Source organism: Eschscholzia californica, unplaced genomic scaffold (assembly GCF_041429995.1).
Source record: "Eschscholzia californica isolate CP2 unplaced genomic scaffold, dmEscCali1.0.p SCAF_5, whole genome shotgun sequence".
NCBI lineage: Eukaryota > Viridiplantae > Streptophyta > Magnoliopsida > Ranunculales > Papaveraceae > Eschscholzia > Eschscholzia californica.
Genome location: NW_028238472.1, coordinates 27,859,395 through 27,870,451, shown reverse-complemented (window position 1 = coordinate 27,870,451; position 11,057 = coordinate 27,859,395). Strand labels below are relative to the sequence as shown.

Genomic DNA, 11,057 nt, shown 5'->3' with positions numbered 1-11,057 from the left:
GCTATGATGAAGTTTGATTCGTCATCACGAATGATGCATCCTATCCCGGCCGGTTCAATGATTGTGGAAAGTGAGGCGTCGACGTTCATCTTAAGGAATGGTGTCGATGGAGGTCTCGATGTTTGTTGCTTAGTTTTTACCCTGCCTTTATTAGTAATAATGAGTCCCATCTTTAGTGGCGTGGTTGAGGTATTGATGTGACACGAAAATGTCACATTTGGAGAGCCTAACTTAGACTAATTAGTCCTTTTCGAGTGTTATCAATAATAATTTTATGTGTTTTTCATGTTAGGTACCTATTTTGGAGTTGAACATGTAATTTGGAATAAAGAGAGCGAATCATCACTATCATTTCATGTGCCGAAAATGAGATAAAAAGACTTCAAGCAAATCAAATGACAAGTATAGTCAATGACGAGTCCGACGGTGAAAACGGTATTCAATTCGGAGTTCGGACGGGGAAGATATGAAAGAAAGAAGTCCGAGGGTATTCTAGTCCTTTGTGAGAATTTGAAGATGTAGAGACAAGGATGGAGGCACTCTCTTGGTTTCTAAACCAAACCCAAAGCCCACACAAGCCCAAAGAAGAATGACAAGGAGAAATTATATGAGCACCCTCTCTTTATGGATTAGAGTCAACAAAGTCTAAATGGATTGACTAAGTCAATGGACTCTAGGGTTTTAGTAGTTTAGGAACTATTCATCATCTTCTAGCTTGGCAAGAAGGAAGAGAGAGAAAAAGAGGCTAGGGTTTGAGGGCTCTTGGAGATCTAGGGTTTCAATTTTCAAAGAGTTGCTAGAGAGAGAAAAGGAGAGAAGAAGGAGGTGGGCGGCCAAGATAGGCCGGCCAACACTAGGGCCGGCCTAGCCTTGGCCGGCAACTGCTCGGGAAGGATGCACGGGAGGCTAAGGGACGCGCACACTTCACGGACTACATGGGAGCTGCTCGGGATCCACAGCACCAGCCGGCAGCAGCAGCTTGGGACGCAAGGAAGCTGCCGCTCGGGATTCACAGCACGCCCGGAACAGCAGCTGTCCGGAACTCGGCAGCAGCTCGGGTCCAATGTTCCAAGCTCGGGAACGTGCGGCTGTAGCTCGGACTGTTCATGGGACGCGGCTGCAGGTCGGACATGCTCGGGACAGCAGCTACCGGCTCGGGAGAAGCTTGTGTTGGCCGGATTTTATGCATTTTTGGCCGGAAACTTGGCCGGATTTTCTGATTTTCCCGGCAACCTTCTTTATCCGAAACCATGGGGCTTTTACTTCTCATGTCCTTGGCTAGCTTCCCATGTGATTTGATTTGATTTTGGGCTACAACTTTCTAGAGAGAGAAAGCTAGGGTTGCTTTAATGGAGGTTGTGTTCTAAATGGAGAAGATGATGGTGGTCACTATGGGGAACCCAGAATTTGCTAAGGGGAGATCGGCTGCACCTTAAAGACTCATATTTTCCGACGATTTTAGCCTCGAACCACATCGAAAAAGGGGGATTCTCTCATCATTTCCTTTCCATTTTTTATTCAATCACCATGTTTAGCTAACTTTAGTGTGTCGATTATATGAGATGAAATGTGATGAATTCGTGATTATGTTTAATATGATTTGATGTTTTGATTATAAATTGATATTCATTTATTTCGATTATCGTTTTGATCGTATTTTCATGTGTCTTGTCAAGCACTTCGCATAGTTAATAGACGAAACGAAGTATTCTATATCGATCGTAGTCTAAGTCATAATTTCATGTGTCTTGTCATGCACTTCACATAGTTAGGCGACTAGACAACACTTTCGTTGACTCGGGATTAACTGATTATGACGTTTGTTTGACTAAGTATGATCTCCGGATATACGTAGTGCTTATGGACATCACCTTAGGAGTCGAACATCGATTATACTTAGGAACATTAGATCGGACCATACATAGTTGTAGATTTATCATTATGGATTCCCTGTTCGACACCTCTCTCACTTATTTATCTCCCGACTCTTGTTGCCTCCCGACTCTTGTTTCCTCCGACACTTCTCTCGAATCTCTCTCGCCCGTTTACATATATTGTTTAATTGGTTTATTTGTTTTCTTTATTGCTTATTCTATCATACCCCCCCATTTATCCTTGTTTCTCTCCTTTTTGGTCTAAGTTAACTTTTAATATCTAGACCGAGGGATAAAACCCTTCGATATCCAAACTACCTTCCTATCCTTGGATCGATCCCGGCTTTGCCGGATTACTACTTGATACCTCCGCTTGGGTGTGCAACCTTTTCGGGTGCATCAAGTTTTTGGCGCCGCTGCCGGGGATAGGTTTAGTAGTTAGGATATCGTTTGTTGTTTTGTTCATTAGTTTAGTGTTGTTTGCTTACTTAGACATTTTTTTTTTCTTTATTTGTTTTTGTAGTTTCTTATCTTTTTATCTTTTTAGGTACCGTTTCAAGAAAAGAGCCAAAAGTGACATAAAGGCGAAGGAAAAGGAAGGAATCGAGAAGCTTAAGAAGAAAGGCTAACGAAACGAGAGGAGCACTCGATAGTATCGCATTCTATCTCATCCTTTTTACTTGTGTGTGATTGTTTAGTTCTTTAAGTGTTAGCCCCCATTTTGTGATTGTGTGTTACTATCCTTGAACATTGTGAGAGCATGGCAAGTTGGTCATTTGATGAGAATGACCTTATGCGAACCCTTTCCAACACTAGTCGACCATCTACAAGTCATCAGGACTACTCAAATTTATATAGGAATGTTACGACTAGTGATAGGAATAGGCGAGTTGAGTCTGACCGACCTAGGATGACCATGGGTGAATATCGACGGATGTATGGAGTCGGTCAGACTCGCCATGGACATGGTTCTAGGGATTATGAGCATGAGGGTAATCAACCCCGTAAGAGTCTTCGAGACTATCGACAAGAATTTGGGATGACCACACCTTCATGTATGAATTTGTCATTTGATGAGGACCGTGGTTCTATTTGTATTGATCGACCACGTCGAAGTCTTTGTGACTATCGACAAGCATATATGAACAGTTCATTAAGTGATGACAATTTCCGACTCGATGATTCCACTCAAAGTGTCGAGTCTAGGTATCTACATGAAGGTAGTGAAGAAAGGACCATGGAGACCATTAGCCCGGTTTGTGCTATTTGTGCGAGCTTAAACCATTTGACCGAGTATTGTCCCATGATCCGTGTTCCACGAGAGTCTTCGTCTAGTTATACTCATGTGCCTTATTACGAGGAGATGTCTGAAGACACTCTTCAAGCAATTTTAGAGTACCAAACTAGATTGGGAGAATTACTGAAACCCCCGACTTTTGATAATGCGTTTACTGAAACCCCCGACTTTTATTAGTAATTACTGAAACCCCCGACTTCCGTTAGACTTAACGGTCATATTTTCAATATTACTTTCTTGTCCTCTTACTAAAACCCCCGACTTTTGATGATGTGTTTACTAAAACCCCCGACTTTTCTAACAGACTTGTCCCCTTACTAAAACCCCCACCTTTACTAATTGAGATTACTGAAACCCCCGACTTTTGAAATGAATAGACAATATCAATATGGAGGGCTAAGATGACATAAAACCCCCACTTTTTGCCACTTTTGCTGCAGCTATGTGAGTTTATTTGCATGGTTTTGTAATAAGAGTAATAGAATCATAATAAAATATTTTTGCCTGTAGGTTCAAGGAAAATGATAAGTTTTTAAAAAGGAGATAAGTTATGTTAATAAGATTTATGCGAGCAAGAGTCACATAATTGTATTACGAAGATAATGACCAGAATAAGCTTCAGTTTCTATATCCATACATTAACACTTTTTTGTAAATACCTAAAGGATTATCTATATGGTCATTTTGATTGTAATTTAATGTTTAGTAATTATAAAAAAAAAAAAAACTGATAGAAGAGATGTTTAGTAATTATAAAAGTAGAGTGAAAAGAGGTGATCCCCATAACCAGCTAGGACATGGAATTTAATGTTTATAAAAATCTATGCATTGTCCACCACGGCACCACCCTTGTTGTTCACATTATTTTCCTTCAGAATATCAGACAACATATAGTCGAATTCGTCTTCACGGACCTGCGTGTGTCGGAAGTGACAACATGAAAAATTAAGTAAAAGACAAGGGATGGAACTATTAGTCTTAAACCTGGAATTGAATAACTCAAAAGCCGAAACTAATTGTTTTTTGAACCTAGATTTCAATACAAAGTAGATTTCAACTATTAGTAGATTTCAGTGTCCATAAGAATGATGACCATGCAACGGCTAGAGAATGGAGTCAAAGGACTCAATTAAAAAAGAAGATATTTCATCACCAACCTCAGCATACCATTCCGACTATTAAAGTAACATCAATTTCATTAAAAACTAACATCCATCTGATAAAAAACTAACACCCATTCAACAAAAACTACCATCAATTCCACAAAAACTAAAAGTTAAATGTAAAGTTGTTGAACCCTCTGTCTCCTGTTATAGTCTGTTTAACACACTTAAGCGTCATGGCTGGACGCTTTTGCCTTACCTTTATCCTTGTCAGTTGTTTTAGACAATGATGTGTTACCTGATGCTCGTGATACTGCTGCTGCTACACGTAATGCTGCTAATTCATTAAGAGAACGGGGTCGTGTTGTTCCTCTAGGATTACCTGTTTCCCGTGATTGTAAAGTATGATGTGCTGATGAAGTTGGAGTTGCAGACTCTCCAACTTGTGAAGGATTCCCTACTACGGCAGTTGTACTCTTTTTTGAGTTACTTCCAACAGCACCCCCTTTACAACTCCTGACATTATGACCAGTCTCTTTGCATCTTGAACACTTTCTAAGTTTGCTTGTTGACGCTCGATTAGGTTCTCCAGCAGACTTATATCTATTCACCTTTGGTCTACCCGGCTGCCTCTTCAATGGAGGTGCATTGACTGTTTCATTGGTAGGCTGCATGTTCAAAATAGGATAGAATAAGAAACTAGAATCCCTAATCTCTTTACAAAGGAAGAAAATATAGTGGCACAACGTAATAAACACCACAATATAAGGCATTCATTCACATAAAAGGGTCCCCACATAAAACAAAAGTCATTGAAAACAACAAATTAGATATTAAAAAACCACATTAAAAATTAAACTATACCTTTACCCACTCAGTAGAATCACCAATTGGATGTACACTTCCTTCATATGAATCTTTGTATGCCCCACATCTATATAGAGCACTACACATGCTACATAAATGATAAACAAATATGAGATATAAAATAAGCATAAAAGATAAACATAAGTATAAATAAGTAAGTAGGAAACCATACTTTTCGTATACTGCACCACCCAGATCCATTGCAGCACATACACCGTGAACACAAACAAACTTTCTTAGTTGCCACTGACCACAAGTGCAAGTCATGTCGACTACATTGGCTGTCCAACACTTTTCAGAGTTAGTCAATTTAACTTCTGACTCATTCAAGTTAGCCCAATCAACAGTGTACATGCCAACTGAAGATTCCATTAACTCCACTTCTTTTTGCATCCTCGGGACCAACAAATTATCTCTCCAGTACTTACTCTTTTCTCTCCTATTTGTATGCATAACCCTAAGCATTTGGTTATGTTTGATGAATAACACACATATTGGTTTGTCCCTCAAAAGTTTCACCCAATTATTAAAAGACTCGCTCATACCATTTGTTGCATGCTCAGACTCAGAATCTTTGTCATAAAATGCTCGAGCCCATGTATACTTCGATTCCTTCATCAAATAGTCATATGCTTTTTCGTTCAATTCTCGAATCTTGGTAATGTACTTTTCGAAGTTTACCTCTTTGTGACCTACTCCTGCCCTCCACATAAGGCTCTGCACGGAAGAATCTTTAAAATACTTCCTAAAATTTGCAAACAAGTGTCTTAAGCAAAATCTTGAACAAGCCTCGGGAAACACTCTCTCTACTGCTGCTACAAGACCTTTTCCTCTATCACTCATAAATGTAATTTTTTTCCCTTCAACATCAAATGCGGCTTCAGTATTTCAAGAAAAATGGTCCAGTTGCCTTCATTCTCTGCATCACAAACCATAATTGCCAACGGTTACAGACCCCCCATTGCATCTAATGCGGTGGCTACCAACGAAGTCCCACCATACCTACCTTTCAGAAAACATCCGTCTAGACCTATTATAGGTCTACAAGAGTTCCTGAATCCATTGAGTGAAAATTGGTATGACACGCAATAATACACGAACTGCCTAGTTACCATATCTATACCATATTGTGCAACACTACCAAGATTTGTTTCTAGAATTTTTTCACACAACAACGGTACGAAAGCAAATGACTCTTCAAAACTCCCGTATATCCTATCTTTAAGAAGACACCAAGCTCTATAACCTTTCATGTAATCAATTTTGACTTTGTAATGCTTCCATACATAATTTTGGACATCTTCTGAATTAAACCCAGACGGGTTCTCCCTTGCATGTTTTTCTACGACATCTGCACAAAATACATAAGAGGCACTACTATTCTTCTTACCAACCCTCTTTCCGCATGTATGCACATCATGTACCCTCCTGACTTTTATTGTTTTTGTACCACGAACTGGAGACGCATACATATGCCATGGACAACGATTTACATCATTATCTTCATGAACTTCATGATTAGGTTTGGGTTTTCCGATACAAACACACATTATCCTATCACCTTCATTCCTTGGATGTCTCATTTCAAATTTATTTAAGATGGCATATTTTTTAGCTATCTTTCTAAATACGCCAATAGATGAGAAAACCATACCTTTTTTAAATGCAAGGGGAACATGACTTTCATCGGTGAATTCCATTTCGAAGTCTTCCAACACCTCTGTGTCCTGAACAAAGTGGCCAAACTCTTCATCTTCTTGTGCTTGATCAAAATGCGGTGGAGGTTGTTGGGTTGGAGGATTCTCGTTCTCCATAGCCTCTTCAGACTCAACATCAGTTTCTGGTTCATCTCCCTCATCCACATCAGGTTCTGGTTCATCTTCCTCACCCAAAAATCGATTGTGCTTCCAAAAACTATCTTCATCTTCCTCATCTAGACAAATATCATCTAATCCCATTACATTGCCAGTTATCGGATCTATTTGAGCTTCAAAAAATACCGGAATAGGATCAAAAGGATCATCTACAATACAGTCATCAATTGTTAACGTAGTGTCGCTGAAAGTAGTAGTCTCACCTATTACAAGATAAAGACAATCATTTTCAAACAATCTAATAAAACAATCTCATAAAACAAAACTATAATGAAATTGGATAAGATGAACAAAATCGATTACTTGGTAGTGGTGGAGGTGTTTCAACCATTCGTTTATGAGTACCCTTACCCCCAATTGGATTCCTGTTAGACAACTATGTTAATAAACACCCTCTCACATGAATAAACTTACATCACAATCTTACATTTTGCTTATCGAGCTTATAATGTCGTCGTGAAGCTATGTCTGAAATTATATCAAGAAAATCAAGTAAATTTCATACAAATCAAGCCAATTTCACAGAAAGCAAGTAAATTTTAATCAAACCGAGTCAATTTCATACAAATTAAGTCAATTTCATCATACAACCCAAGTCAATTTCATACAAATCAAATAAATATCAATCAAATCAAGTCAATTTTGTACTATAATATTCTAAATTCTTAAAATTTCAATGAGATACTGTTGCCCAAGAAAAATATAATTTTGGGTGAAGGGGCATTAATGTCATTTATAAAAAAAACACAGACACTTGTTGCTCTATTACCAAGCAAACTACCAAAAGACATTTAATACAACTTTATACCATCCATACACATCTAGATATGGATTTTAGTGCTTTTATTGCATGAGAAGTTTCTCATTCTACCTTCAATTTTGTTTCTCTAATTTTATTAGCTTCACTCATCTTCACCAAACAAAGAAGCTGTTACAAAGAAAAAACAATCTTGGTTTACCCAATTACAAATCTGTTTTTTTTAGAAATTGGGATTTTGCCCATATTTTGTACTAGGAATTTAATGAGGTGAACAATTAGATCTTAACTTTGGGGGTTTCTTGTATTGATAGATTTGAAATTGTTTCAAAGGTGAGAAGAATGTTGAATTGATGTTGTAGAACAAGATGTTTAAATCATCAAGATGGAAGAGTGAGAAACCCAAAATCAAATGTGTATTCAAATTACAATTTCAAGTCATCCAGGTACAATTTTTACAGCAAATCAAATCAATTTTTCAACTTTCACCATCAAATTTGAAAACAGTATACATTATTTGCAAGTTTTATTGTGAACAATGTAGATGTAGATAGGGTGGTGGGATCCTAGGGCATCACTTTTTTGAGTCTTTTGACTGAAACATCCAAAAGGTTTGATTCAAAACCCTAATTGCAAGTTAAACCCTAAATCCACAATTCCCTCCCAATGTCATATATGAATATTTATTTCTCCTGAGTCCCAAAAATTCCCACCATCCATTCATTGATAACCTAAAAATATTACACAATTTATTCATCTTACGGAGCAAAAATTCCCACCATCCATTCATGGGTAACCAAAAAAATATTACCTCCACAATTTTACCTTTACATATGGGTAGTTTGAATGGAAAGAGTGAGAATACCTGGTTCTATTTGTCGAGTTTCCTTGGAGAGAGAGGCTGGTTTGATGGAGTTTCGTTAGAGAGAGAGAGAATTACCTGGTTCGTTTTCTGGCTTTGTGGGAGAGAAGAAGGTTATGTTGAAAGCGCCCCGATTTTGTGTCGAAGGCGCCCCAATTTTTCTGAACCCTCAAAAAGTCTGGTTTTAGTAAATGCCTTTTGGTCATTTCGCATTATCTAACAGCATATGAAAGTCCTCTAACGGCATATGACCGTTAAGTCTAACGGAAGTCGGGGGTTTCAGTAATTACTAATAAAAGTCGGGGGTTTCAGTAAACGCATTATCAAAAGTCGGGGGTTTCAGTAATTCTACCAACTAGATTTAATCGAGATATAACAAGAGATCACGGAACGGCTTCTCAAAATTGTTGATAGACTTGAGTCAGAGCCTATCGTCGACGAGGAAGGGGTTTGCGCACCCCAAACTCAAGAAGAGACTATGAATGATGGTGAGGGTAATACACCTAACTCTAGTCTTAAGTTAAATGTCGAAGAAGCTCTTGACAGACCCTTAGAGCATGAATTGTCCGATAACCCTTATTGCTCACTCCCTCGACCATTGTTATCTCACCATGATTCGACTACATTAGATTTTGATGTTGAGGATGATAGCTCTACGAGCAAACTTGGGAATCACACAATGTTGAACATTCCAATCTTTAACACTTGTGATTATTTGGATGGGTTATGTAGAATGGAAGGTGTTATGCCTAACTTTGAGGCTCCCGATGCCTTTAAGGATGTCGATAACATAGTAGTTGAAGAGATAACGGATAGCTTGTTGGATTATTTACCTAAGGAACTTATGGACCTTGACTTGGTTCCCGAGCCTATTGCCTTACCCTTAGAGTCTAGTTCGACCTTCCACGTGATCTCAGACTCGGTTGTTGACCCTTTTTGGGACACTTCGGACGTCTTCCCTAGCATGTCTAGGGACTTAGTGGATGTTATATCCACTAAGCATGAGTTTGACTTTTTACCTTCGACTGACTTCCTGGCCCTTCATTTGTATGTCGATTCTTTTGACGAATTTTTAGTCGTCGCCCCTAGCATTTATGCGTACTTAGTGGACCGTGCATCCACTAAGTTTGGGGATGGTATCTTTTCGCTTTTAGTCTCACTTGCACTTCTTTCGTTTAATATTCTTGTGAGACTTTTACCATTTGTATATAGCTTTCTTTGGGTTGACCCCCAAACCTTTAGTCTTTTACTTTATGATCGTTAGGCCGACTAAGGTGGCCTTTGATGTTTGTGGATATCATCTCTGTAAACCCTCCGCGAGACATAACTCGTGCTCTTGTGTGAAAACAAGAGAATCAAAGGCTAATTGCATAGCTCAATGCAATCGTGTATACCCGCGTGAGTGGTAGACTTTATATGGTCATGTCTTTTATGTGCTTCATTCTCATTATGTTTTGGATATTTTAGGAGCATTTCTTATATGTTTTACTTCTAAGGCGTGGTTTGTTCCAAGTTTGGGGATGGCGCGAGCTTGGCATCAACTTGGAACCTCTTTATACACGAGTCTTGGTAGTATCATCCTTTATCTCCTTCGGTTATGGTAATATCTTTCCACTCTTCTCTTTAAATTGATGTGCCTCTTTATCTTTTGGTGAGTGTATGCTTAGAACATTGAGGACAATGTTAGTTTTAAGTTTGGGGATGCGGGATATGACCATAACCAATGCATGACCATGGGTTTCAAAGACAAAAGGGTTCAAATTAGGCAAAATTTGAAATTTTTTTTTAACATTTTGAGTAGATTTGCATGTGTTTGTAGTGATAGTTTTAAACATGTTGATGCATATATGTCGAGTTGATGAGTTTTGTGATTGCTAATGGTCTTTGCATGAAAGTCGAGTCTTTGAGTGTTTGTGTTATACTATGAGAGTAACATCTTAGTGAAGAAGAAACATCTCTAAGACACCTAGAGTAGTCATTAGTGGAGACTTAACCCATGTGAGAGCTCAAAGTTTAAATTGTCCTTCGAGTGTACTCTTCCGCGCTAACTCCGAGTAGAATGAAGAGCTACTCAACCTCGTAACTATCAAAAGAGCTCATTTGATCTCGTGTGCTCAACTCTCTTAGCCACTAGGAGTGACATTAGGATAGCGAATTAACCTTGCCCTTGTAGTCCATGAAACCCAATAAGAGTGTCAACTAGAGGAAGGCGGATACTCTATCATCATCCATCATCTTATATCCCGAGAATGAAGACATGAGAAGAAAAGAATAAAGAATGTCAAAGCAAGTATGAAATGGAAAAAGTTGATTGCAAAAATATAGTATTGTGTGAGTTATGTTTGTTTTATGTGATTTTGTGTTATGAAAAAAAAAGAGAAAAAAAAAGTGAAAAAGTGAAAAGAAAGAAAGAAATAAAGACA

At 38.4% G+C, this 11,057-nt stretch overlaps 1 protein-coding gene across 1 annotated transcript; it reads right to left on the bottom strand.

Annotated features, from left to right (window-relative positions):
* Positions 1-4,298: 4,298 nt before the first annotated feature.
* Positions 4,299-7,119, bottom strand: LOC147538080 (uncharacterized). Its single transcript, XM_086643792.1, has 4 exons — positions 6,796-7,119; positions 5,314-5,858; positions 5,139-5,229; positions 4,299-4,942 (listed from the first exon to the last, which is right to left on the bottom strand). Exons 1-4 carry the CDS (start codon positions 7,072-7,074, stop codon positions 4,502-4,504), a joined length of 1,356 nt encoding a protein of 451 aa, XP_086499918.1. The 5' UTR covers positions 7,075-7,119; the 3' UTR covers positions 4,299-4,501.
* Positions 7,120-11,057: the final 3,938 nt, after the last annotated feature.